We start from the raw sequence: 14665 nt of genomic DNA on the forward strand, positions 1-14665 counted from the left end.
GGACTAATATTCCAAGTAATGACATACGGAATTAGTTATGGTCACTATTCCCAGCGCAGACACATGGCAGACTGAAAACTCAACTAATTCACTGACACAGGCATACAAATTGGAAAGCTCAATGCTGAAGAGACAACAAGACAGATCACAGGCTACTCATAAAACAAACACCATAGAAATGACACTGTAGAAAATAAATAAAATTAAAACCTCAGCATTATCCAATTCAATGGTAATCTGCCGGAAAAGAAAGAAGAGGAAGAATTGAAAGAAAGTGTTAGTAAGATAAATTACAAATAAATTCCATGTTAGGATCTTATAAATCATTTAACACTTTAATGCTGCAATCCAACATTGTGAGTATTTTACGGTCGGCATGAGTGACATTTGCAAGTGCCAGGATGCAGTGGGTTACGGAACCCACACTGCTGGAAGCGCTGCGCTAGGCAGCTTCGGAGGCAGGATGGGCCCTGGCTTTGTTCCTGTGCCAAGTGACAAACCATGTGGGCTGGCTGACCAAGATCCAAGAACTTCACCCTTGGGCATAAGAGACATCACCAGCATGAGCTGTGAGCAGCAGCAGGAGTGCAGAGGCTGGATTTCCAGTTTGGGAAGAGAAATGGAGTTTTAAAATGTAAGTCCTGCAGAACTGAGGCTAATCATCTGGTAGGCACCCAGAAAGACGTGTATGAATGACATGTTTCAGCAAAGTGAAAAATGTGGGTCTAGCCTACACTGTCAATGTAGTAAAGTTTTCTTCCTATTAAATATACCACAGTATGCTACCCATCACTGAGTGAACCTGAGCGTGTGCCAAGATGAGGAGTCTTTTAGCAATATGTAAAGCTTCAAGCCTTCCCACAAGCTTCTGTACGTCTGTGTTCTCACCATGGTTTTTGCATGCTGCAGAGGAATCCCAGCTGTTGAATGAAGGCCTTTGCTAATGGGAGTGGACAACACTGCATTCTCATTATGTTTCCCACCTACAAAAGGGACAAGCACACGGGCCAGGAGGGTGTGGCATTTATTATATGTGCTGGAAGATTGTGAGAGGAGGAGTACAATCTTTTTATAAATCAGATTGTACCAGCAAGCACCACATGGTATTACAGCAAAATCACACGCTATGCCAAAACTTCCATGGTGCTCTGCTGCTGAACACTACTTTGAAGTGACTACTGTCAATTCTGTGAACATCTGACCTACAAGCAATAGTGCTTGCGTGATCAATATGCTGGTCACAAAAATAAATTTTGCCACCTTTATGTATGTAGGGACTCCTGTATTTAGAATGGATGCATAACTTTTTTTTTTTTTTTTACACACACTCCAGGATGATTTTAAAAACAAAAGGTATTGCCTTTTAAGTGGTGACTAAATACAGTTATATGAGTCACAAGGGAGAATAAATACGATTGCACTTCTCACAGACAGACAGTAAAAACTATCCTACTACTACTAGCAGTCTATCTGTAAGCAATCAGCTGCTTTTTCATATTTGGAAATCCACTTCACAGGCAAGCATATTCTTATCTTGCATTATGTAACTGATCTACTGTTTCAGAAATTAATGCATTTTCTACACTTTGAAGATTTTTAGAATCTTGTGGGGTTCTCCGTAGTCTGAACGGTGCAAGTTATGTTAACTGCATCTTCTAGAAATACTGCTTCACCCAAGTTGGCCAAATAAAACCTAAGGAACTCCTGTAAATGAATTTCCTTTTAGAAAAATCTCCGAGTGGCATATTGCATTTGAAAGAAAAAACCTCAAAACTCTCATTTGGGTTTTGTTGGTGTATAGAATATATAGTATATATCATCCACCCTTTCTATTACTTAAGGTTACCTTGGACAGTCTCTCTTGGCTGTTTTTAACAGGAGAATGTACCCTGATGTGTTAACAAAGTGTAAAACCAAATCTATGATTACACTGAATCTTTTACATCCCCAGCTTTGGGCAACAGGAAATATCAGCACTCTACACTTGCTGAAGAGGATCAACTAGCCCAACTCCCTTTTGTAGGAGCAGACTAACTTCTGCAGGCTACCACCAGTCCCCTTCCAGATCAGGCTCATACTATATCACAGATGTCTTAGTAAAGGGACCTCGAGAAGAGGACAGAAGGTCTCCACAAGGCTTCATCTTGTGCTGGTATGACCCAGCACAAGATACTGCCACTTCAGCAGAAAAGGACAATGTGTTGGAAGTGGGTTGAAACCTGAAGTTGCTGCCCTTTCCTACCTACCCTGCTCCCCTTGTCACCCCGCATTTATACGCTTCTTTCTTGCAGCTGATTAGGGCATTCCCCCAAAGTCGAGTTTATTAAAAAAATACTGCTACTGGAAAGTGAAAAAAAATCCCTAGGCAGGACTGAAGGTCTAGAGCAAAGCAGCTGCAGTGGCCAGAAGGCAGGCTGGACCTCTGACAGCCAAGAGGTAGTAGCAGCACGTGGGAAGAGCGTTCCCTGACAGGGCAGGGAGCACAGCACCGGCCATCCCTACCCTTCGGGCATTTTCCTAGGAGTCTCCGCTCACTCACGGCACTGCTGTGTGCTCAGCTGGGTGTGCTCAGGTAACAGCCCACAGGCGCGCACGTGCACACCCACATGCACATAGCCTCCTCGCTGCATTTGCTCTCCCTCCTCCAGGTCCCTGTGCTCTGGAGTGCGAGCGCCTGCCTCTTGCTGGACTGGCAACAGAGCACTGTGTTCTGCTCCTGCATTCTCCTCGTTTCCAGCTAGGCTAGCCAAAGCAGGGGTCATGTGCAACATCCCAGCTGGCCCAGCGATGTTACAGGTTCCTCTGTCTTCAGAGCATCTCCCTCCCTTGCAGCTGCAGCTATAGGTACAGCAATAAACAATTATTATTATTATTACGAAACTCTCTTACCTCTAAAGCTTTTGCCTTTTTGTGTGGTGAATCTAGCACTATGCAACAACTTTAACCCCTACTGCAAGTGAGAATTGGATATGAGATACCATCTGCTCCCGGGCACGGACTCCCAGTTACAGTGAGCGTCCTTCCACACCACTGCTTCCCCCTGTCCCAACTGGCAATTCTCAATTGCTCACCAGCACGAGCACGTTCACTGGGAGAGTATATTGCTCTGTACATTTACTGTGTAGCATGGTAATACCCTAGGTTACTTAAAAATGCATGAGATACCTTAGACTAGGATTTTGAGATTGACTGTAGGAATGTCTAGCTACACAAACATACATGCATATACACACTCTTCTGATGCAAATAGAGAATAGGTCTGTACCTACAGAAAAATGTTCTTCTCAACAAGACAAAGGAGTTGTATGTAGGAAAGGGAAAGAAAAAAACATGGGTGGGTGTGAACTATATCTGGAAACAAGATGACGACTCAGTTGTATATAAATTAATCTACAGAATATCCTCTTGTTGCAAGGTTATGTGACCTGATGAAGAGTCACCTAGACCCAGAGAACAGGTAAAGACATTATATCCTTCATAAAGAAGTAACGAAATAAGATATTTTTACAGTGCCAGCAACCGCAGGAATTACTTAGACTTGCAAGCCTAAAGTAGAAAAGCAACAGAAACAAGCTTACCTTTCAAATTATATTTGAAGTTATTAGTTGACTAAAAATGTTTTGTTCCTGATCCAGTACAGAAGTGCTTACACATACAAAACACAGCTTGAAAGAGTGAGAATTTTATTTTTCTTTACTGAATAATAAAGATCGTGTTTAACACAGAATGATGAACTGTAAATTACATTACCTTTTCTCCGTAGCCTCTATCTTTGGTCATCATTTCCCTGAGTGTCTGTAATACTTTAATACATAGTTTCTCCTCATTCTCCTCCAGCAGCTGTTTAGTATGCTTTATTAACCTGAAAATAACCAATCAATCACAGCTCGTTTTAGTACTAATATTCTAAAATGGGATAAGATATACGTGGCTATCTTACTTAATTGGTTTAAGCTGCAAACAAGTTTTATTATCATACCATTAAACAACTATCTTGGGAACATTCTCTCAAGAGTGACATTGAACCAGCTACCACGGGCTTTGGTGAAACTGTGAAGGAAACTGCATCCCCCCAGCAGGAAGACAGCCAGATAAAACCCTCTGACTACAGGCAGAAAGGAATCAGGGGAAGGGGCAGTGGGATTTAGGACTTGCTAGTCCTCAAGAACAAACACTTAACAGTAAGAAAGAAAACTATTCCACATACTACTTTGTTAAAAAATATACTGAGAGTCCTGGATAGCGCAATTAGAAATCCATCCTATCCAGCATTTGTTTGTTACTCTGGTATCTAGTTTTCATAAACCCTCTATATAATCCATGCCTCCAGGAGGTGATCTGAGAAGCTGGATTCTGCTCTGAATTGACCTTGTAATATTTCCTTTTCTCCAAATTTGGGAGGCATCTGCACTGGGTGATGCACATATTAACAACTGATTCTGACATACTTACCCAGCACTAAGTGCTACAAGATCAAGTACCTTGCAAACATTACTAGGGTTGAAGGCAGGGCTAGAATAACAGGGATTAGCTTGTAATTTTTAACTTGTTTAAACTACTGTTTATGACACTTCTATCCTGCAGCAAAGACAGAAATTTTTAAGCATTAGCTGTGAGAGCACGTCAAGCAGACTTTCCCCATCCCCAAGAGCTTTTCCCCCTCTCCCCCCAAGGACAAATTGCATTTACCATATCATGAAATACTGTGCTTTACATAAAGCTGGCCAAGAGGGCACCATTCCACAGGGCATGGCAAAATTGGGAAAAAGCAAAACATAACAAAAACCCTCCCAACAAGCCAGACTTCAGGACAACTTACTTGCAAATGAAACCTCCACTTTCACATTTCCTCCTTGCATCTGTGTTCTCCGGGAAGAGCAGTTCAGGCCTATGAAGCACATCTACCAGTACTGATAACTCTGCCTGGACAAGAGGACGTAGGCGATCCTCTAAAGCTGATACTATGTCCTAGAATATAATCATATCAAGATTTTAAACAAACATTAAATACATATAAATGTATATGCAAATTAATTTCACGAACCGCAAAAGAGGGACAGGACAGTTAGGTCTCTCCTGCCTGGATAAACTAGATCAAAGTCCTTAGAGTTTGGTCAGGTAGGACTTTCAGTTTTATCATTTAATAGTTGTCTTTAAAAGGGAAGCCCTGATTTCCAGCAGCCCCCTAGATTTGGGTCCCCTAGCCTCTCCATCCTTGTAAGTGCTCTTGTTCATATAGGGGAAAGAGAAAAATGCAGATTCAGAGCTGCATTGAAACTCTGTGATAATGATCAGGTTATTTATGCTTACATGAGCTGACAAAAAAAAGTACTACTGTTAAAATTATGCAAAAAATAAAATTCTTCCCCTTTTCATTGATGTTTGGAAAGCTGTAGCTACGTTAAAATGAAACCACATTTATCCTAATACTTAAACAAGCAGAAAATACTGAGATACCTCTGAAGCCAGAGAGGAAGTTTAATCAAATTGAAACAGACAAATAGACAGGAGTGGATAAAGAGGGAGAAGCTATTTCAATGAGAAGGGGCTGGGCAGTGTTTTTACATTACATAATGTAAGTTTACTTTAAGTTAGTTAGAACTGTTTGCCAGAAAAAGCTTTTGGCCAGAGACTGAATCTTCAAAGGATAAAGGCATCATTCAAGATGATGAATTTAATTTAGTATAAAAAAGGCCTTATTAAACTGTCTACAGATCTGTAGATCAGTAGCTATAGATATAACACATCAATGCCTATTTCTAACACGAAGCATTATGTTTAAGTAGTCTTTTTAGCAAAAACAGTATGAGAACACACACACTTTGTTTCAGGGAATGACTGTGGCTGCAACTGGTTCACATGGAACTGATACATCTATTTATTCCAAGCTCTGCAGTGGTTTCCACGCAGGGCTGTGGCACCTTTCATTGTACTGAGAGTTTTGGTGTACAAGGAGCAAAGCGCTGGAGGAGTTTGGAAGGCTGTGATGACAAAAAAGTCCTGTCTTATCAAATAAATATTACTAATGGTTGAACAAGAATACTTCAAGTACCACCAGCTTCAAACATCAACATCACCTAGGATGAATACTTTTATACCCATTAGCCATGCACGTTCAATTACCTGTCTTGATACAATGGTTTACATTTTATTTTATATACAGTATTATTATATTCAGCATCAGCTAACTTGATTACCGTGTGGCATTTTGACTAGTTAATTCATTCCCAAATGCCTTTCTACTTAGTAAATTCCTCCTTTTGTGTAGGCATGCAAGTAAGTGCTTATCAAAGGAGGAAGGGGTGCTGTGTAGTCACCTGTAATCTTTCAATTATGTTTCGATAATCCCTGGAGGCAGCGAGCACCGAATCTCTGCGGGCAGCATTCCTTGCAGTCATTCGCCAGTTCATTGCAGTCTTCTGTACAATGTTATGAGATTTCAGGAAGAGATTGTTGACCTGACTGTCCAAGTCTACAGGAATTGCAATTGCGCGGCTTTTTGCTGCAACAAGCAAACGTTAGTAAGAATCGACTCCTTCAGCCCATGTATTACAACCAGTGCAAGAACAAGACAAGCTCTACTTGCAATTCCTTCTACAATCTGCTTTTTGTGCACTTTAAACAATGCAATGCTCAGTCCCTGTGTAATAGGTCAGACCTCTCTGTAGCATTATGTTTAAAGGCTTTCACACCTCAGAGCTGTTTACTGCCTTCAAAGTGTGGGAGCAGGTATCTGTCCATACACACACACTCCCAACATCTCATGCTAACACACATGTACATCTGTCCAACAGAATTTGGCCTCATATCCAGTACAAATTACTCTTCTTGCTACTAAAAGTGGAGCAAATTACTGGGAGGAGTGGCACAGAACTATTTCCCTGCTGCAGATCAATAGGACTGCAGAGAGTTTTGAGGTTAAACGGAGAAAGCACTTCAGGTTACAGTGACAACACCTATTGCTCAACCATGACAATATATCAACGTAACTCTGGCTTTGTACTATGCCATGGCTCCGAGTTACCTGCGGGAAGTAAACTGCAGTTTCTTTTGTAAGGATGACATGTAAGCAGCAAATACTGGACGACCATGTTTGCAGCAATTAGTTTTGATTACATCCATTTCTTACCTACATCTGAGAGGACCCGAATGCAGCTTTCCACTGATGCCTTTTGGCTTGGCATTAACCAGTTGCAATGGTACACTCTGAACACACCTTGCAGCAACTGTACAAACACAGGTTGGCGAGTCTAGAACACAAGGTTAAAGAAAAGAAAATCAAACTCATCACACCATACTGAGATGTATCAGCATCACCTTGAGGTAAGACCAGTTACCAGCTTCAGCCATGGCTCTCCACACCAGTCATTTCTAACTGGTTTGCATCCACTTGTTAGGCAACTTCATGTTGTAGACAGCATATCTACCACACAATCAGCAACTGAATGGAAAGGGTGGGAACGAAGGCTGGAAGGGAAATATTAAATAGATAGCTTCTAAAGCATAAAGCCTCAAGTAATTGAAGCCTGACTAAGCAAAGGAAATAAGCAGTCATCTTCATCTGTTTAATCAGAGTTATCAGCAAACCTGGCATACAGAGATTCTTCTTTTAACGTTGAACAGTAGCTGACTCAATAGTCCACAGGTAAATGGGACTTTGCTCTTGGCTAAAAGACAGCACAGCTCCAGAGCTGAAAACTCATCATGTCAAGTATTATTAGCTGGTATCTAATTTACTGAAGAAACCAGCTGTGTGTTTGTTACTTCGAACACAGGTAGTAGTTAGTGGTAAACACTACAGCTGCTATGGATCCGCCAAAATTAAGGTGTGGTTTTTAGCCCTGTGTTTCACAAGGTGATCTTCCACTATAGATAGGTGAGGTACTCCAACACACACGTGCACATGAGCTCTGTTCTTTCATCTTTGCAACATCCCAACAATATTGACCAAAACTCCCTGTTTGGTTTTGTACAGTAATTACTTAGTAGAACAATTCATTTATTTTACCTGTAGAGGAAGGAGTATTTTAAGTATTTCAAATGAACCTGCATTGAGAGGGAATACCCCATGTCCCTGTGCCTACCAGCTACGTAATGTTTCTATCAGCTAAGTGAACTACACCACAGTGCAAAGCCCACAAGACGTAGGAACCAGTGAAAAAATACCTCTTTTATTCTGGTCAAGATTAATGCCTGTTTGTAAGAAAAAAGTGGAGTTAGATGAAAAAGCCAAATCTATTAGATATTTAAATCTATTAGATCAATTCAAATAACATCGTTATGAAATGTACAAAAGGAGAATCAAAATTCAAGAACCAAAAATTACTAAGAGGCAAATACCTACTACCCTTTCTAGAAATAAGCCAAACACCGAGAACATGGCAGACAGTAGTATTCTCCAAGGGCACTGAAAATACCTGCACTTTTGGATTTAAGCCACTCACGTATTCCTTTCAGTTCACGTTTAAAGACTTTTCAGTCTTAGAAAGCTTCAAAGACATTTCATTTGCTTAAACTAGGTCAATAAATCAAATGAGAAATTTACTCCGTGTTCCACATGCCTCCAGCTACACTTGTGAAGGAAAGCCTTGGGCAGCAGCACCCTTAGGAGGCAAACAGGCTAAACAGTACTTCTTAAAGAGGAAAAGTTTTGGACAGCTGTTCTTTGAAAAGACGTATTTATGTTCTCCTAATTTTATATTATTTGAACCGCATGACAGACGTACAAGGTGTTCCTTGAACAAGCAAGGCTGTTCCTGACTCAAAGGAGGTACAACTTAAGTCGAACAAGCCATAACATGAAAGAGCATGAGACAAGAAGAGGCTCGCATGGGAAGAAACGAGATGACAAGGTGCGGCAGAAAGAACGGGGAGTGACTGAATCCAAAGGCAATGCAAAGGAGAGTGGCAATGGTCACTCGCCTATGGAGACAACGGCACCAGATCAGGCAGCAGCAGCTGCAGATTGCCCTGCAGCATCTCAGAGAGGAGGGAAAAATCCCACCCGGAGGAGTGATGTACACAGCCAAGTGGTCCAACAGGCTGTACTCCTCAGATGGGAAAGTCCCTGGTTATGGGCAAGAGTCTTGACAGGCAGAAAAAGGGAGAGAAACAGAGCTTTTAACTTAGAGATGTAGAAGAAAGATGAGCCTAGGATAAGACAGAACTATTAACTGAGATGGTAAGAGAGAGGTGATATAAGTTACTTCATCCTGCTAGACAGAGGGAGAGATTGAGAAACTAAATTGCTGACAAAATTAACAGATCGCTAAAATATGATGGTAAGGAAGTGTATTCAAACGTTGTACACTCAGAGATGACAATTAAAAGCATGACAGGGAAGAGAGGGGAAGGGCAGAGCCCCAGGAGGACAAGGCTAACCTGATCTCAATTTCTCTCTTTCTTTTGATGAAGCTTTGACAAACTAGCATGGAAGCTAATACCGCAATAGCAGCTGACGTTTTAAAGTCCCACGAGGAGCAAATCAACTGCTGGACTGCTCAGACTTGTGTGAGTTAACACAGAACCCTAATAAAGCTGCTCAGCCCAAACACAGCTGTTGCAGCTCCCTGTGCTCTCACAGGCAATGCCCACAGTTTGTCAGTTTAAGAGCATTTGAGCCAATCTCAAATGCAGCTCTGTTGCTTTCTGTGTGACTGTCTCCTTGTCTGAATAAGGAGGGCTGTCTAAGCCTGTGAGAAGCAGGGCTGTTGAATGCTAAACAGTTGGTAGATCAGGCTGGCCACTGGTCACCCAGACACGGGTCAAATACATGTCCTGACTCAAGGCAGGCAGACTGTCAACACAAGAGATACAGGTAGTCAACCAGGGAAAAGCAGGACCATCACTGCTCGTACTGAGCAGAAGGAAGTCTTTAGCTGATGTGCAGTCATGCAGCAATTTTATGTACACTTCCCTGGAGCACTGCGGTCACCCAGGCAGCACACCACAATCCAAAGGGTTAACAAATTCTTTGACGAGGAACTGACACGTCAAATTGCCAGATGTCCTTTATGGCCACTTTTGGGAACCAGATGCCTCCTAACCTGCTACCAGTTGCATTCAATTACAAACCCGGATTTTGCCCTGTGAACAACTGCCTTTGGCACAATGAGGTTGCATCAAGTTTCAACAACTACCATACTCAAACTTCTGACAGACCTGCCAGGCACCTGACCACTCCACCCACACTCCTCCCAAAAAGTTATTTATGAATACATGAATGATGTTATCTCTGTGCTGCAATACAAATATTAGGGCAATGTCTTGACACTGCTGTTCTGCAGTGGAAATCTCTACCTTCTGTCACTTCACAAGTGTTCCAAGCTTCTCCACGTTTCCCCAACTTTTGGAACATGACAAAAATTACTCAGCTTAATGAAACACACTAGAGCTTTTGGAATTTTTTTGTTTTTAAAGGAAATTAGAATCTTCCTATAAAAACATGCTTTCTTTAAACAATCACCTTTACACCCTCTGTAATGCAACACCCTCTCCTCCCGTCTGGAAAGCCTGCCACCAAAGCTTTCTCTTCCTTCTTCGTGGCACTGTAAAGAACTCCTTGCTGCTGTGCTGCTTTACCATTGATGGCATGCCAAACTATCGCCGAGCAAAATTGCCTGTTTGCTCTCCTACATCTGCCCACATCATCTTATTCAACTGTACTCTGATCTAAGGCCGCAAAGAGGACCACCAGAGCCCTTAGATGCAACTACAGTACAAAACATAAAAAAAAAAAATCCTTCGTTTCCCTACTTGCAGTGTGATTTTCTCACCTGGAACCTGATAATGACACTTAGAAACTCTCTCCAAAAGACCTCTGTGATCTCAGTGGTAGTACAGAGTTGAATCTACTAATGAAGTAATGTGACACTTCAGCCTCTCTAGAAAAACATTTGTGCTCTGATCTATAAATCTTTCCACTTCTACAGCAAAAGAAACAACCTGGTCACAAAGAATACTTATCTGCTCCCCCATTACAAACATGTTTCTTTTTAACTGGTAAATGGAACCGAAATGGAATGAACATAATTGCATTTGCAGCATATTTTCACTGTTCTGTCTCTCTACATTTTCCTACCTGCAAAGTAGTGCTCTGATCAGAGAATGGGGAACTGAAGAAAGTGGTGACTATACTCATCACTATTTCTGTAACGTACTTCTCCAATATGGAGTCAGCATGCTTTCTGTCGCTGGTGTTGTTACAAGCCTGCAAGACAATTCATTCTTAGGTCAGAAGCAGCTCAACCAAGGTAGATTAATACGTGTTACAGACTGGAATTCTTGATTTCGCACTGTTCTAGTCAGAGCAATTCCCTGCCACAATGATATTTATGACACTTGGGTCTCTGGATTTCCAGCACACACAAAAGCAGAAGCCCAACACCATTACTGTTTTAATGTGTTGGCATATAGCATGTTTAGGAGGGAGGGAAAAAAAAACCAGAGTGCCTTAGAGGAAAGAAAGTAGTAGGGTAGGGAGGACTGAGGTGTAATGCTTTCGTATGGGGAAATACTTGGAATCCCAGGCAAAAAGCCATACGGCCAAACAAATGCCAAGCGTGGAAAAAATTTGTCCTGACCTGCCAAAAATCCTTGACTATTGCTCGGGAAGGAGCTCACTATCCTGGCCAGAATAAGCAAGCCAGGTGGCAGAACAGAAAAAGTCATTAGACAAAAGAGCAGGGTGTGGGGTTTTTCTGAGGTTTGTGGGTTTTTTTTTTTTCTCTTTTTTTTTCTTTTTAAAAGGAAAATATTAATGTGTTCCATGGAATATGACTAATGAGATCCACAGGCGTAAGGAAAAAGAAGGCACATACAAATTTGAAGGAACACAGTATTCAGGGTACTTATTGCCTTGATGCACTGTTATGTCTTATTCTTACTGCTCTATACTAAATAGGTTCTTTTAAGCTTTTTTAATTCAGTTCCTAGATACAGAAATCACTACCCGACAGATGTCAACCAGGAAGTTCTCAAATAGCTTCCACATATGATTACTGGTGTAAATCTCTTTCATTTCTACTTCTGTGTCCACGTAGCAATGATTCAAGAAGTTGATGTACGCAATTTTGACCTAAAAGTAGAGAAAAAAAATTACCATTAAAAAATAAAAACCTGAATGGTATTATGAATGAATATAATGTCACATTAAAACTGCTATATAAATAATTTGTGATTCTACATCTTCTTTTTATTTAAGCACTGCTGAAATTTAATGCCATGAATAGCAAGACATCATCCAATAAAAACCACCAGGATTATTGCAGACAAAACGTCAGCATAAGAATCATTTCCAGTTCTGCAGAACCATCTGTTCAAGGTTAGCAGCATACTCCATAAACCTCCCTGCCTCAAGAACCCTATAAAACAACCAAGTACAGCATCACATCCCCAGTTTAAGGGCAAGGAAACAAGTATAAAAGGATTTAACTTGACTATCCAGATTCACTGGGGCTGCTGATAGCAGAACCAAGGAAGGAATCCAGTTTCCCATCTCACAGCTTACTCTCCACCTGCACCACCACCCTTCCCAGGCCAGACTCAGCAACAATATCTCTCTCGCCCAAAGCCAGCACATTTCAAATACGTATAGGCCAGTGCCTCCAAACAGCCCTCACCTCAGGTATGCAATCCTCGTGGGTTACTACCCTAACAATGTCATCCAAAGGAAGAAGGGAGTTGCATTTTATTTCTGTGTAGACATTTTTGCCTTCTGTGCACACAGCAAGCAGTTCTACTAAGTGGATGTGGTACATCAGTGGGCTGTTTTCATCCATCCGATCTCTCTCTGATCTCATCATTTGCACCAAAGTCTGGAAGGAGGCTCTGTCATTGTAAAACACTAGGACATCTTCTCCTGCATTCACCAGCTACCGAGAAAGAAAAATATTCAATCAGCAGATCAAAGCCCGTGCATCTCCCTGCAGCATCCTCCCCTAATCTGTGGGCCAACTGTTACAGTGCAAATCCCGATTAGGTATTCTTCAGACACTTAAAAGGAGTGCAGCCCACCAAGCCAGCTGGGCATTCCTCTTGTGCTCCCTTCATGGGATAGAGAGCTCAAGTATGACATTTTCTCTTAAAGAATTTACCACTTCTGAACTGCTGAAGAACTTCAAAGTCGGCCCAACTGACTGCTTAGACAGAAGTTGTGCCAAGAAGCTTGTGACTTTCCATTGTGCTTTTTTATTTCACATATATTGTCTCAGCTGACTCTTTAATACAGCTAGCTGTAGACATACCATTTTGTTCAGAGAAACGCCCCAGGGGCACGCCGGATGGGAGGACTGCAGGGCTCAGTAATTCCACCCTTCTGAACAAACATCATCAATTTTCCAAGGCTAGTGAGTGACATGTTAAGTCACACACTGAAGATTTCTATCAGCTTCACATTTGAGACCAGATGGCCACATTTTCAGAGCAGTTCAGACCTCCTCTAACTCCATGAAGGGAAGGAGAATGAGCAAACCAAGACCTGCTCTGGGCTAGGCACTTCTGAGCATGCAACTGGAGGAATCTGAAGCTGTCCTCCCGCATGGTTTATGGCAAACAGCTAGATAAAACACAGAAGGCAACCCCCTTTTCTCAGCAGCTGCTGACCCCTACGGAGGCTGATTGCTGAGCATCTCACAAACTCAACTCTGTGTTAAGCAGCTCACGAAACCATTTTTAAACTGAACGACAAAATACGGAAGACCTTCAACGAATCTAGTAAGATTGATATGCAAAAGCCAGAGCTTGACAAATCTGATCCTCGGGCTCCCCCTGCTGAGGAGGCCAATAAAAATCCTGTCAGACATGCAAATACACTGTGAAACACATGTCCAATATCCAACTTAAAAGGATTGATTCACCCTTCTCTTACCTCTCCCTTCTGTCTTGACACTCCAATTTCCCAGTTACCTACACACCTAAATTTCTGAAGACCCACATACTTTTCCCCCTTCAGCACTTAAACAGTTGAATATATAGGTCTTGGTAAGATAAGAAATTCCCATCAAAATACTCTACTATCATGGTAAAATTTTCCTTCATTAGTGATCTTGAAATTAAGTTATTTCTGTTCTACCCAATTTTGCTAGAGAAAGGCACCCTTGCTTCATAAGCCCACCTACACTCTGCCATGTAGAGGCCTGGAAAATAACTTGTAAGTATCATTAATAACCAACCACTTGTTATAACCTATAGGTGAAAAGCTCAGAAAGCTCTCAGTCACAAAAAAGCCTATGCTTTCTGGTAGCTGTATGCTCTTTTTGCATTGTGAGAGCTAACTGTCAGCTTCTTGGCAGTCCCAGAAGCGAGAGGATCAATTTGTCATTTTCACCAAATGGTATGTGAAAGCTTCTGTTCAGACCTTGCAAATCTCTGCAGCTCTCACCTCAGCCATTACCATATCTTGGCATTTCTTAATGAATTTTCCTTCTGCCTTGACAATTGTCTGCAGGAACTTTATGTACTGAACATTTCTGCCATGTGTTTCGATACAGTGGACAAAGTGTTGAACAACGCGTTCATTAATCTCACTGCAAAGCTGGAAGTTGTTCATGAAAATGTGCTGCATTGTTACTGCTTCCAGAATCTAATGGAGGGAAAGAAAGACAGACATAAATTAGAAAATAAACAAACCACCAAACCCACACAGAGGTCAGGATAAAGTCAACAC

General features: G+C 41.6%; 1 protein-coding gene across 2 annotated transcripts in view; it reads right to left on the reverse strand.

Moving 5' to 3' along the window:
* ITPR1 (inositol 1,4,5-trisphosphate receptor type 1) overlaps positions 1-14665 on the reverse strand; it is a 180194-nt gene that overhangs the window by 80455 nt on the left and 85074 nt on the right. For both annotated transcript variants that reach the window (XM_072875732.1, XM_072875731.1), the window contains 8 exons: positions 14381-14581; positions 12621-12872; positions 11951-12076; positions 11081-11209; positions 7130-7250; positions 6318-6502; positions 4820-4968; positions 3751-3862 (listed from right to left, as the gene is read on the reverse strand). In XM_072875732.1, coding sequence (XP_072731833.1) covers positions 3751-3862; positions 4820-4968; positions 6318-6502; positions 7130-7250; positions 11081-11209; positions 11951-12076; positions 12621-12872; positions 14381-14581 — 1275 coding nt within the window. The remainder of the gene's footprint in view (positions 1-3750; positions 3863-4819; positions 4969-6317; positions 6503-7129; positions 7251-11080; positions 11210-11950; positions 12077-12620; positions 12873-14380; positions 14582-14665) is intronic.

The sequence above is a fragment of the Ciconia boyciana genome, chromosome 11 (assembly GCF_034638445.1).
Source record: "Ciconia boyciana chromosome 11, ASM3463844v1, whole genome shotgun sequence".
NCBI lineage: Eukaryota > Metazoa > Chordata > Aves > Ciconiiformes > Ciconiidae > Ciconia > Ciconia boyciana.